Source organism: Equus asinus, chromosome 4 (genome assembly GCF_041296235.1).
Source record: "Equus asinus isolate D_3611 breed Donkey chromosome 4, EquAss-T2T_v2, whole genome shotgun sequence".
NCBI classification, from domain to species: Eukaryota; Metazoa; Chordata; class Mammalia; order Perissodactyla; family Equidae; genus Equus; species Equus asinus.
In genome coordinates, this window is record NC_091793.1 from 116,231,926 (window position 1) to 116,246,995 (window position 15,070).

The 15,070-nt window shown below is 36.2% G+C and overlaps 1 protein-coding gene across 1 annotated transcript in view; it reads right to left on the minus strand.

Annotated features, from left to right (window-relative positions):
- The window catches only part of PDE11A (phosphodiesterase 11A), a 383,893-nt gene that overhangs the window by 309,223 nt on the left and 59,600 nt on the right, over positions 1-15,070 (minus strand). Inside the window, exon 2 of the mRNA XM_014834082.3 lies at positions 10,330-10,488. Coding sequence (XP_014689568.3) covers positions 10,330-10,488 — 159 coding nt within the window. The remainder of the gene's footprint in view (positions 1-10,329; positions 10,489-15,070) is intronic.

A 15,070-nucleotide genomic window follows, 5' to 3' on the forward strand; every position in this document is an offset into this window, starting at 1 on the left:
CTACAAAGCATGCTACAAAATCATCTTATATTCTATTTGAAATTCTCCAACAAGGACTATAATGTAGCTTCATTTAAGCAGCATACTCCATAATTTTGCTAAACATAGAAAAAAACCCTCTAAGTAGGTTGCAGGGTAATTTACACTAGAACACCTTACTTCTCTGCCCAGTGAAATTGAACACCGATTTGCAAATTCTGACTTGAAGCACAACTTCTTAAAGCAAAAGAAAGCTACAGTTAGACTGATTGTCACCTCCTTTTCATCCTCAGGAGGAAAAAAATACATTAAAAACCACAAATTTAAAATGTCTTGTTAATTGTCAGTGAAAACACAAAGATGAAATACAAGGAAAATATTAAATCATCTGCTTCATAGTTGTATATGTTCAAAGCCATCAATTATTTTTTTAATAATTCCTAACTCTTTACCCTGTTAGTCTTGCTATTTTTCTTACAGACATAAAGCTCAAACTTGGTTACAGATATTTATGAAAGGCTGAAATGCCATCAGGCAATGTAATTTAAAAATAATGTTTTATTCAGTCACACACTCTCCCCAAATTTATTAAATATGTAGAATCTCAAATTGTATTTAACCACCTATACATGTGCATCAGGTACAACATGATCTATGTATGTGGTCACGAGTCCCTGAAGTGAGGATAACACAACAGAAAAATCCTGGACACCCATCAAGCATCCCCATGTGCCATGAGGAGACGGACAGGCGGAGACAATACCCAGCTTTGTCACGTACAAGCCAAGTGATCCGGGACACATTATTAAAACCTCTCACATTCAGTTTTCCCATCCATAAGATGAGGGTGATAATAATTACCCACAAAGTTTTTGGTAATTAAATGAGATAACCATGCAAAGCAACTATTACAGAACAGGCACTTAATAAATGGTTTCTATTATTTTCTATTTTTCTCACTTGAGAAGAAAAACAAACACTGAGAGACACTGCATACTCTTTTGATGTCTATAATTTGCTTTAAGTTCTTTAGCAAAGATAATGTGAAATTATGTATGCATGTGGAGGGGGGTAGGTCTCTTATGCCATCAAAGAGCAGACAGCTGCCCTATCAAGAATTTACCCTCCAGGAGTAATCAGAAAGCCATATTCCAAATGTGGCTATGACAAGTGCTCCAGAGAGCTCTACCTGCCAGCAATAGTGAGGGGCTTTGCCAATGTTAGAAATTTCACTGGTGAAATTTGTAGCTTGTCAATCAGCACAATGGAATATAGATATAGACTTTAATTACTGCGATTAGTGGTATTCAAGATATGTATATCGGTAATAATATTCTAGAGACACCCCTAACCCTTGTATTAATAAGGTATAAAAATCTGGGAAGTTCAAACTTGTATCCTTAGGATAGACTATGACGCTGTCCAAGCCTGCCTTTGGGTCAAAGGATTCTGGTTGCCCGATGGCCACCACAAGAGCAGCCAGATTCTGCTTCTGAAATGTTTTGAGGGCATATTTAGATTGCCTGAAACAAAGAGAGCTTGGATTTCATGAAGCTTACTGCCCAGAGCGTCTGAACTATTTGACCTGATTTGCCAATGAATTTTTGTTTAAATAAATGTCTTTATATGCAGTAGAATTTGGTCTGAGACTTGCTTTCATTAAAAGCAAGCAACAAATTGATAGGATAGTCAGTAGTCAACTCTTGTCTACTTCAAACTTTTTGGCAGCTATTATGATGTACCTAGGAGCTATTGTGAACAACCTAGTAGTTATGTGTGATCAAATTGGCTTAGGTCAGTTGCATCATGCTAGTCTTTTTTTTCTAGTTAAAAAAATACATTTTAACTTAGACCAATGGTTAATTAATTCCTTGTGCAATGTATTCATACCCAGAATAAATCAGAGGAGTGGAAATAAAATGAAATTAGAAATCAAGGCAATGCAATTTTAAAAAATTATAATATCGAAGCTGGTAAAGGTTCAGTGAGTTAATATACTACTATTGGCATTACAATTTTCTGGAGAGAAAATGGGTGAAATTTATCAAGAGTCTTAAAAATAAATGTTCCACCAATAAGTACAAGAAAAGATGCTCAACATCATTAACCATAAGGATAAGGCAAATCAAAACCACAATGAAATGAAACCACTATGAAATACCACTTCATACCCACCAGGATGACTAATTGGCAAGGAAGTGGAGAAACTGGAACACTCAAAAATTGCTGGTGGAAATGTAAAATAGGGCAGCCACTTTGGAAAAGTCTGATAGTTCCTCAAAAGGTTAAACATTAGAGTTACCATATGACCCAGTAATTCCACTCCCAGGTATATTGCCAAGAAAAATTAAAACATATGTTCACACAAAAACTTGTATGCAAATGTTCATAGCAGCATTATTCGTTGTAGTCAAGAAGTGTAAACAACCCAAATAATCATCAACTGATAAATAAAACATGGTATATCCATATAATGAAATCATATTCAGCCACAAAAAGAAATGAAGTAGTACTGATACATGCTACAACATGGATGAACCTTGAAAATGTTCTGCTAAGTGAAAGAAGCCAGTCATAAAGGACCACATATTGTATGATTCCATTTATTTGAACTGCCTAAAATAAGCAAATCCATAGAGACAGGAAGTAAATTGGTAAGTAAATTGGACTGAGAGAGCTGAGGGTAAATGGAGAGTGACCACTAATGAGTGTGGGGTTTCTTTTGGGGTGATGAAAATGTCTTAAATTGTGTGTGGTGAAAATGTTTTAAATAGAGTGTGGCGATGATTACACATCTCCACAAATACACTAAAAACCATTGAATTTATACTTTAAATAGATGAATTGTAAGGTATGTGAATTATATTTCATTAAGCCTGTTATACAAAAACTAATGTTCAAACTCCTTGACCCAGTAATCCTAAGCATCAGTTTGGACCACAAGAAATTACCAATATTTTTGACCTACAAAACAGCAATTTAATATAGCTATCCTAAGATGTGGTCCAAGATTTATTTATAAAGAAGGTCATTAATTGTAATTTTATTATAACATGATTTTGAAAACAACCTAAATGGTGAAGAATAAAATAAATAAATAAACTATGTATAACTACACGGTAGCATATAATGCAAACATATAAATTGCATCCTTGAAGAACTGTTTAAAGCATGATAAAATACCATGTATATTCTATGATGCAAATTTGGAAATACATCTTTATTTATAGGTAAAAATAAATAAATATAAAGAATACACCAAGAATATTAACAGTATTATCTCTGAACATTGGGATTATGGGTGATTTTTTGTTTTCCCTTTTTTTTTGTACTTTGCAAATTTTCTATAACAAGCTTATATTACCTCTACAATTAGGAAATAATCTTATCATAAAAGGAAGGGAAAATAAACCCAGAAAGATAGCCAAATATACTTGTAATTCTACTAAAATCCATTTTTAATAAAAAAAGAATTTGACTTAAGTTTTCAAAATTCCAATTCAACTATTTCAGTATTCTCAGGTGAAAAGAAGCAAACTTGCTGTTTTATTCAGATAACACTAAGCTAGTTATTCAAAGAAAACACTTATCTGTCTCAATTTGAAATTTCCAGTAAACAAGAATCCACAACACCCTGTTCTAGTTCTTTAATAATAATTTTTCCTGCCAACAAATGCTTATTGTTTCTAATCTGTGATTGCAGATTATTCTCCCTCGTCCAAGCCCTGTATAAATCAGAGATACAATTTATAAGACAGTTTTTTGTCATCTCGCGCTTTAGACGGGGCTCGACTAAAAGACTATTTCATGACCTGCCAGCTATTCAAAGCTGTGGATGTACTAGTCCCTGAAAATGAGAATGCACCAAACTCCTCTCAGCCCCTGACCTTTTCCTGCCCGCTGCCCCAGAGTCCTGTCTGTCCAGTACTATCTATCTACAGCCCAGCTGTGTCAGGTTCAGAAGGTCAAGTCTCTTAACTTCCCCGTCCAGGTGATGGTAAATTGATAATGTGATCACAGCCTGATATTCGTGAGAAGATGCAGCACAAAGATGCTTGATGTGAATCTAATAAAAAGACAACACTTTCTTGTACTTCACATTTGGTGCTTGAGGCAGCCTAGAGGGACCCACGACTCACGTGAATGCCTGGAGTTTAGAGGAAAAGAGAAAGACATTCAGTCAGAGTCTGCCACAATTTATCATAGTTATCTGAGAGAGCTTTGGATCAAATCTTGTTCCCTAGTGAAAGACGCTATTTTATGTGAGCGCTTTTGATATTGCCTCAACCTAATTAAGCATATGAATAAAAGCTACAGAAAAAAAAATTGTTGAGTTATCTAAATTATAAAAATTATATATCTAATCACTACTTGAGGTTATGCTTTCTACTTGTATATTTGCTCTGTTTATTGTGTGTTTTTACCACAGGAATGTAAACTCTAAGAGGGCAGGAACTTTTGTCTGTCTTATTCAGCGGTTTAACCCCAGCACTTGGAACAATGCCTCAAACATAGTAATGTCTACTAAGTTGAAACTCAGTAAGTAGTGAATGAACCAATGGTTCTTCCACACAATGGAATACTATTTAGCCATTAAGAATGATGCTCAGGTCAATGATCACTCAAAATCCTCCCCATTCTGCATTGTAACAGTTACAGCCCTGTAACTTATTTAGTTCATTTATTTTGTGTTCCTGCTATTTCATGTTTCTGCTAAATGCAAACTACCTTACTAGGTTCTGCAAAGTAGACGGGAAGAGATGGAAGGATCCTTCATCTAAACACTTATCATTTCCTTGGTAACTCTTAGAAACAAAAAAAGAGAGGCTAAGGAAGCAGGAAATTACAAATGCCAGCATATCAGTCATCTGAGGACACTGGAACTTTTGGCAGGGGCCTGAAAATCTGCACGCATACAAAGCATTATCTGCATCTGGAACATAAAACACACTATGTAGGTATTGCCCTTTATTTTTGTCAATTGCTGTTATTGATTTTTTTTTTTAATTCTTGAATATTTGGTCATTATATATTTTCTCAGTGAATGGTTAGTCAAAATCCAACTGCAATCACTGGGGACATCTGAAAAAAAATGTTGAACTATAAAAAATTAGGAACCACTGTTAAGGACAAACAATAATCACTTTTGGAATAGTGCCTACTTAAGTCTGAGATGACAGGATTTTACTTCAGCCTTGAGAGAGGGTGAAGAAGAGGAGAACTTCGCGCAGTTAGATAAGAATATAAGTAAAGGTGTGGGAGGGGAAGCACAGGACCAAAGCAGGGGCAGAGTGATGCATTTCTGTTGAGTCTTACCCCCTAAGCTGGGCCCTGGCGGGCAGCCTGGCCTTCCAACTCCAAAGTTAGACTCTGCCTAAGCAAGAGTCTTTAACCTGAGTTCTGACAGGACTGTGTTGGTAATAGTTTTCTTGTAAATCTCACTTGTTTTTGAACCTCTCAGTCAGCTATAGTCCAGGGAACACATAGAACATGAACAAATGTGTCTCTGAAGCTCTTGTAGTTTCACAGCAATTAATGGGATCCGGGTAACAGTCATTAAAAGGCAAATAGTGCAGCGACTAGACAGTTTAAATGTAGATAAAGCATGACAATGAACGAGTTACAAGATTCAATCCAAATTTTTCCAGGACTGAAATCTTATTGATCAAATGTAATTTGAAATCATGAGCCATCTGCCAGGACTTTTGAAATCTTTTTGCCAAACACTCATTTTTAATTATAATTTTATTGCAACTGGTTTGAAAATTTAACTTAATTGCAATATAGCCAGAAAAGGGGAAAAAATGAGATGTAAACACAAAGGCTACTTCTTACAATTAGTTAATTCACTGCTCGCTTAGCATTTGAGTATCTAAAAGACAATGGAGTGTTAACAGAAAACAAACTTGCCTGGCAGAGCTGTTGTAATACCACTAGCCTTATACATAACAAGCTTTTTTTTTTTTAAATTACTTTTTGAAAAGTACCTTTGTGTAGAAACTAACTCTTCAGAAGATGACAGAAGAAGCCTGTCCATCTTTGCTCCTATTAAGCTGATTTTATTAAACAGACTAGTTGTTTGGGGATTGGTTATTATGGTAGAACTAGAGTTTTCAGCTGTCTGAGGGCTTTCAAATTAAAAAAAAAAATTAATCCTATGTCAGTCAAATCCTATGCAAGTCACACATCTGTGAGCTGCATTCAGTCTTCTGGGACCACCAATTTGTCAACCCTATCAGCATGAGGTACTCAACATCCCTCCTCCTCACAAAAAGGAACTTTAATACCTTTTGTGCCCTTGACATCTCACCAGGATCCTAAACATTAGCCTTCACACAATCAGGAACAGCTTAAAGATGTAAGGCCAAGAGCTTATCAAATCCCCCCGTTATCTGGTTGTGAGTCTCAGACCTGTTGCAAATAACAAAACTCCAGCTTCTGTGAGACTTATTAGCATTATCCATGCACCATCCTCAACATCAATTGGCAGGGCAGCGTCACCCATAACAAGCTCCTGGAACATGGCCAGTCTCATGGCAGCCAAGCTCAGTTGGCTGCATTCCAGCTTTGCAGGGAGTCTGAACATGTCCACATGAAGAATATTCAGCAGAGTAGCTGAAACTCTGAATTATTAGCTGAAGACAGGTGACCACAGGCTAAAGAAACCCTATAGAGATTAGCTAAAGAACTTCAAGCCACAACGGTTTATATGTTGGCTGTTGGAAAGTAACTGCAATAGACATATTATTCTTTATGCAACATTGCAATAAGAAATGGCTCCTTTGGGGCTGAGGTACATGCAACCTGGGAAGGGTATGTAAGAGTCTGCGCTCATTTCCGTATCCCAGGTTTCATTCTGGCGTGCCCATACATCTTAATAGATCATAAATGTTTGTTCCCATCCAGGTCTCATTATTTTATTTACAAAATAATACCTCCCTTTACAAATTAATTGGTTGCAAGGAGTCTAATCATACAGCCTAAATCAGTTAGCTTATACCTATCACTGAAAATGAGAACATTTGCTACAAACACATGAAGAGAACCAGGAAATTCTAATCCTCAGTTTGGTATGGTCTGCTTTTGTGTGCACTTGCAATGTGAATTACCAAACTAGGAATTTGTCAGTATGTAACTTAAATTATTAATATGTGCATATGGCAGACTATATTTCACACAAAGCTCTAACTACTGCTGATAAAATTATTGCTAATTATGCAAGAACTTTAAAGAGCATGATGATTTTAAAGTCATTAAAATGGAAGTTTTCAGGCAGAGGCTGGTTGACCATCTGTCAGGTAAAGATTCCTGCATTGGATGAGGGCAGAGTTGGTAGGAAATGGACTTGATGACCTTTCCAGGCTCAACTATTCAACTATTACATAGTACACCATAGCCACCGAGACATAGGTATAGAATTTTCAAGAAACACAATATGATCCTATACACAGTTATATTAGATAAAGAAATAGCCCGGAAATGAATATGCCACATTTAATTTTTAATTTACCTCAGGCAAATAATTTACTGACTTTCATATTGCAAAATGTTTTGGAATTATACCAAACATAACACAGCTAATAGTCTCCAGAAGTTGACATTTTAGGATATCAGGACATACGATTAATGCAAAATGTGCAATAAATTTACCACTACCCATATGAACGATGACATAGCAGTTATGTATATAAAGTAAAATAACAAATAGAGTTCAAATTATTTTAGTTTGGCTGTTAAATAGACGGTGAGATGTCATGAAGCTCATTTACTGATAAGTGCTACCCGAAGCCCTTTACATCTATTATCCATTTTACTCCTCACAACAACCCTGTCATGGAGGTTCTGGGGCTAAGAGGGATTGAGCCACCTGCTCAAGGCCACTCAGCTAGTCAGCAGCAGGGCAAAGACTTGAACCTGCCTTGGAGGCTGTCTGATCTGGAGACCCATACTCAACACTAACCGCTGGGCTTCCATTTCCCTTCCTTCTTTCCTTACTTATAGGTAACACTGAAACTTCTGTTGCTAGAATTTATTCTGGTGAATGTGGGAGGAGATTGTCTGAAGCCTGCCTGGCAGACAAAGGAAAACTAATTTGAGTTTTAAAATGTGAACTGAACAAAGTTGGCAGGGCTCTGAGAAAAGAGGTCTATGCCTGCTGCTACCATTGTCAATGGGTTCAATATTCCCAAAAGCTCTCTGATAACCTGGAATGAGAGCTATAAAACTTTTCTTGCCCTTTGACTCAGTAATTTCAGTCTTTGGAATATGCCCCAAGGAAATAACACAAAAGAAAAAGGTAATTTGTTCAAGATGCTCATACAGGGGCTATTTGTATTACTGAAAAACTGGAAACAACTCAAATGTTCAGTAATATAATAGGACAATGACTAAGCAAACTAGGTTCTGTAAAAAAAGAAAAAGAAGAAAACTTTATAATCCCTAAAAATGGCAAAGGTAGACTACATTCACATGTGGACATATGTGTAAAAATAACTTTACACTAAAAAGTAGAATACAAATTAGTATAAGCCTAACCTTGTACAGCCAAGTAAAACAATACGTGCATTAACAATCACACAAGAGAACTGTGAATTTAGAAAGAAGTACATCCCCCATTTCATTGTTGAAACTCCAACAGTGGAAGGTTACCAGGGATATAGATAGTGGTTAGTAAAAACTTATGGACTTAAATTATACAGAGGTAATTTTTCAACTGAGACCCTGCTGTATCTCACACATAGTATGCTGTCAGTAAAAGCTAATCTTTTACGAGGACTTAGTGTGTGCTGGGTACTCTTCCAGGTTCTTTCCTTGTATTCTCTCATTTAATCCCCCTATGGCCCTATGAGATAAGTATTATTATTATCATCTGTCTTCTAAGGGGAGGTAATTGGAGCACAGAGAAGCTAAGAAACTTGCCCTAGGTTACAAAGGCCATGGCAGACATGGAATTTCAACCCAGTTAGACTCATCATATGGCCTGTATGCAGCCATTATGCCACAGTGTCTTGTTTGGAAGTATCTAGACCTTGTTCTTTCCCATTAACCATTTCCAGATTTTGTTTTCTGCTTTACTTTTTCTTCACTCCTGTTAGTTTACAATATATATAGAATCCTTGCAGGAAAGAACAATAACCAGATACAGAAGTTGAGATAAAATACTCTCCATGAAGCGTCACCTGCGTGAACACAATCTACCTGCCCTAACTGGTAAGGCTTCTTCCAAGAAGTGAGACTAGACTGGGTTTTTTTAATTAGGTGAGGTAATTGTAGAGGCTAGAAGACAAAATGCTACTGTGGGCACATGGGATAATTGCAGAGGAGAAAAATATAACATTTGGAGCAAGGAAATACTCAAATGAGGTGGTGGTTCCTTATCCCTTGAGGTTGGTTACAGAATTAGTAAGAAATCATCTGAGGTCCTATCATGCTCTAAGAGTTTATAAAACTGTTTTGGGATTTAGGCTGTTCAAATGCCACTATAGAAATCACCTCAATAAAGGACTCTCTTCACTTAAAAGTCTTGTTTCCTTATAATCATATTTTATATTGACCTTTTGTACCAGAAAATTTGCATTAATTTCATGCATTAGTAATTAGCACTGGCAAATAGCAACCCCACATCCAGAAGGTTAAATTATAAAGTGCTTTTTTTAATCAAATAGGAGTAAGGCAGTCATCAAACTTAAACAAACTAACTTGAAATTTGCTTTTACCACAAATCTTATAAATATTCCACCAGATCCTATTCAACATGAAGCAAGAACTTTAGGTCTCTGATGAGTCTTTCTTTTAACACAGCTGGTGAATAAACTACTGGTGAAAGAACTGAAAATTTCAAAGCAAAAAGTACATCACCTCTACCAAGGTCAACTGCTCTTCAGGGACAAAAATACTGTTCTTTTTATTAGCAATTTGGAATAACAATTAAATAACATTCATTTTATTGAGATTTTTATATAATAACTGAGAAAACAATTCTTCATAGTAGTGCTGAGTTTCTGAAACAGTAACTTTCCTATCTCCCCTTGGGCTATGCGTGGTGGTGGTGCGATCCTCAATTAAAAAGCTTACTTATAAGGAAGATAAAGACCAGAGAATAATAAGAATACTACTGAGGATTTCAATAAAAAGTAAGCTAAAAAAAATTTAAAGTAATTATTGTCAATTATATAACATTCTATGAAATATCAGAAAACTCCCATTATATTTTGCATTACATGAGAAAAAGCTCTGTGATTCATGAATAGGCTAATCCAACAGTTGTTCGCGTAATTCCTTTTCCTTTTCAGGGAGAATAGCAATCAATCAAGAAGGAACGTACAAGTCACGAAAGGCATGAAATCTTACTTTTTCATCATCTTCAGTAAATGGAGCACCTTCAGGAATCTTATTTATCGCTTGAGCCACACCGATAATCTCACCATCACTGCTTCGGATAGGCATACACAATAGTGATTTTGTCTTGTATCCAGTTAGCTTGTCAATTTCATCATTGAATCTTCTATCCTAAAAATAAGACAGAGAGGGCATTAACTCAAGTACACTGTCGTCAGGGAGAAGGAGACAGAAGCGTATTTCTGCATATGATAACTTATCACTGGGAACTTTACCCCACGGATTTTTAAACAACAATAACAGATTTGATTTCATGTTGAATTAACCAAAGGAACATAAACGATAATAAATCACCACCATAGTTGTTAACCATGGTAAATGGAGAGAGAAAGTTTAAACCTGTCTATAATAGCATAACAAAATTGGGGAAGGGGCAAGTGTTTTTAGCGGAACTCCACATTATGCTATTTATTGGAATATGTTATTTCACATAGACAACTGGCTATGACATATCATATAAGAAAAATACATAATAAATACACATTAAGCAGTATAAAAAATATGCAGAAAAGCAATACTTTACTTCTGGTCAAAATGATCCTGTGAAAAAAGAACCTATGAGCCCACAGTGGTACCTTAAAAATACTCTAAAAAAAAGTGTGGTGGGGAGGGAAGAGATAAAAGGCTTCTTTATAGAATTTAGCTAAAAAAATGTAGAAAGAATGATTAAATTACAGAATATCTATTTTTTGCAACTACCAATAAATGGATTCAAGCAAGGATCATCAGTAAATACTAATATCACTGGGTGAAGTGTTGTTGCTAAATAGGATACTCACATCATCTCAAAGTGCCACCCCAAAGATGCCTTATTAAATTCAAAGAGAAAGTGATGTCTTCAAATGAAGAGATCTGATAGACACCATTTAAGCAAGTAATCAAACTTAGCATCACCATTAATTGTGTGCCTCCTGATGTGATGCAATGAGAATCATACAGCATCACCAAGAACAGGGAGCGTTCTTGTCAAATGTACAGCATGAATCTGATCATTCAGGAAAAGAAAAGTAAGAAAAATTTAGATTATTGGTCATTCTATCAGAAGCCTGATCTGAACTTTTCAAGGATTCAATATCATGAGAGACAAAAAAACAAAAATAAAAATAAAATAAAGTCATGGGAGCTGTGTTGGTTTAAAGAAGACTGAAGAGACTGGAAATCTAAATAAAATGTATGATCCTTCACTGGGAATTCTTACGCAATTTTGGGGCAGACAGTTAAGAGAAAGTTGAACGTGGACTTTATGCTAGGTAATATCATTGTATCAATATAAATTTCCTTGGGTACAATAGTGGCACGGTTGTGTGTTGCTTAACAACAGGGATATGTTCTGAGAAGTGCATCGTTAGGCAATTTCGTTGTTGTGCAAACATCATAGAGTGTACTTAGACAAACCTAGACGGTGTAGCCTACTACACACCTAGCTAGATGGTATAACCTATTGCTCCTGGACTACAAACCTATACAGCATGATGTGTACTGAATACTGTAGGAAATTGTAACACAATGGTAAATATTTGAGTATCGAAACATAGAAAAGACACAGTAAAAATATGATATAAAAGATAAAAAATTGTATACCTGTACAGGGCACTTACCATGAATGGAGCTGGCAGGACTGGAAGTGGCTGTGGGGGAGTCAGTGAGTGAGTGCTGAGTGAATGTGAAGGCCTAGGACATTACTGGACACTACTGTCGACTTTATAAATGCTGTACACTTAGGCTACACTAAACTTATTCTTAAAAAACTTCTTTTTCAACAATAATCGTAGCTTATTGTGATATTTTTACTTTACAAACTTTTAAATTTTTTTAAACTTTTTGACTCTGTTGTAATAACACTTTGCTTAAAACACAGACACATTGTACAGCTGTACAGAAATGTTTTCTTTCTTTATATCCTTATTCTATATGACTGACAGGCGGTAGGTTTGTTTATACCAGTATCACCTGAAACACATGAGTAATATGTTGCACTAGGATGTTATGGTGGCTATGACATCACTAGGTAATAGGAATTCTTCAGCTCCATTATAATCTTAAGCGACCACTGTCGTATATGCGTTCTGTCATTGACCAAAATGTCATTATGTGGCGCGTGACTGTACTGCAACTATGTTGGAGAACGTTCTTATTTTTAGGATATACATGCTAGAGTATTTTGGGGTGAAATTTCATAACACCTTCAACTTACTTTCAAGTGGTAAGAAAGAAAAAAGAAAGAGAAAGAAGGAAGGAAGGGAGGAAGGGGAGAGGGAGAGAGAGAGAGAGAGAGAGGAAAGACTGGCTCCTGAAAGGGTAACAGTGACTAAATATGTCCCAGGGAAGATGATAAACTGGATCCAGGCTCGCTGCTTCAAGCCAGGGCCTGAAATGAGGCTTCGTCAAATGCCCCCAGATCCCTTGTTAAAGAAGCTTACAAAACAAGACCAAAGCACTGCCGTCTACCTTGATCTAGAGCTTTGGAGGCCCTGAAATCCATAGTTAGGGAGGGGAGAGCCCCACAGGAGAAAGGGAAATCAAACCCAAACAAAACCAGATCTCCTGCTCAAAATGAGCCCATAGCCAAACTTTCAGAATAACATGAATTTGTATTGATTTTTTTTTTAAATTCACTGAGGAACCATTATGTGTCAGGTTGTGGGCTGGGAGATATAACAGGAAGCTTCACGGAACCTGCCATCTGATAGGTGAGGCAGATGACATATAAATGTATAACCATGTCTTGTGCTAAGTGACATTGAGGAAAATAACAAGGTTTCATGAGAGAAACTTAAAAGTAGGGATCTATTTTTATGGTGATCAAGAAAAGTCTCTCTGAAAACAGGACACGTAAGCTGTGACTTGAATCATGAGTAAGAATTGGCCAGTCAAAGAATGGTGGGAAAAACTTTCCAGGAAGCTGGAACAATACATGTGAAGGTCCTGAAGCAGGAAAAAGCTTAGTAAGTTCCAAAAACTCAAAGGTCAATGTGGTGAGAGCATAGGAAGCCAAAGGTAGAATGCAAGAAGGAGGCAGGGAGCAGATGGTGCCAAGTCTTATAGGCCTGGACAGGAGTTATATTAATCCTAAACGCAATGGAAAATCACTGAAGATCCTGAAGCAGAAGGATGATATGATTCATTACTCAGCACTTAGCATTCTCTGAAACCATCTTATTTGTTTACTTGTTCTCTTCCTACTAATATATAGGATCTGAGAGAGCAGAGATTTTGTCTCTCTTGTTTACTGCTTCATACTGGCATATTGTAGGTGTTCCATAATATGTTTTTGAGTAATAGGATTTTTTTTTTAGAAATTGTGCTGCAATCACGCAAAATGTAGAAAAGTTGAAAAGGTCCTAAGGCCTCACATTTCACTCCTTGGCATATATTTAGAGACACTTTGCACATGTACAGAAGACAGATATACAAATGTTTACTGCAACATCAATTATGAAAAGAAAAAACTGAAAATCATTTGAATGTTGATCAACAGAAAAATAAATTATGACCTATTTTGATAGCATACTGTACAATAATTAAAATGAATAAACTAAAGCTACTTGTATTAACATGAACAAATATAAAAAACACGTTAAGTGAAACAAACAAGCTGCAATCTGATACCATCTATATAATACTACCAATATTTAAAAACAATACTAAATATTATGTATGGATTCAAATATGTAGCAAAAAGTATAGAGCATGCATGGGAATAATAAACTCTAAATTTATAGCTACCTGTGGGAAGGATAGGAGAAAATGGCATTAAGGAGAGGTATACTGAGATGCCATCAACTCTAACAACAAAGTTTTCCTTCTTTAAAAAAAACAACTGTGAATTAAATATACTACAATGTTAAGATTTTATAAACTTTAATGGCTTATTCTTGTCTAAATGTTTGAAATATTTTATAATGAAAAGTTTAAGATCACTTTTTAAAAAATAAGAACTTTGCAGAAGATGATGCAGGATTGGAACAGGAGAAACCAGTTAGGAAATTTCAGTGGTCCAGGTAAGGTGAGAGGATAGTCTGGGTTAAGAGAAAGGCAGCGGAGGTGAGGAGAAGCAGACAGATATGTTGGAAGTTATGTCTACAGTACTTTCTGAAGGATTGGTTGGGGATGGAGGACTTAAGAAAGAATCTCAGGTTTCAGTTTGAGAAACTGTATGGATGGAAGAGCCATTTACTGGAATGAGGGAGATGGAAATGAAGCAAAAGTCGACATATAAAGAAAGTCAAAAAGTTGATAAATCAGTTTATTAAGCAAGGTGAGGCACATCCTGTGGCCTAAATCAGTGGTTCTCCACTCTGGCTGCATGTGAGAACTACCTGAGAAGGTTTTCAAAATATCAGCACCCGGCCTCCTCCCCATCTCAAATTGAATCAATCAATATTAGGCATTAGTATTCTTTAAATGTTCACAGGTGCTTCAAACATAGAACAATTGTCCTAAATGATAAAGATTTAAATGTCCTTATGATAAAGACTTAAATTGTCCTAAATGATAAAGACTTAGGCCACTAGTGAGATCAATAACATTTTTCTGATAGGGAAAGCCTTAGAATGGGAAAAAATAAGGAGGTCAGCACGTATTCTGGTGATTGCCTATCAGTGGTGTGGACCATGTTAAGCACAGCCTGTCTGTTCTTACCTTGTGAGGGTCTGCATCTCTGGAGAAGGGCCTCATCCACCACAGACCAACT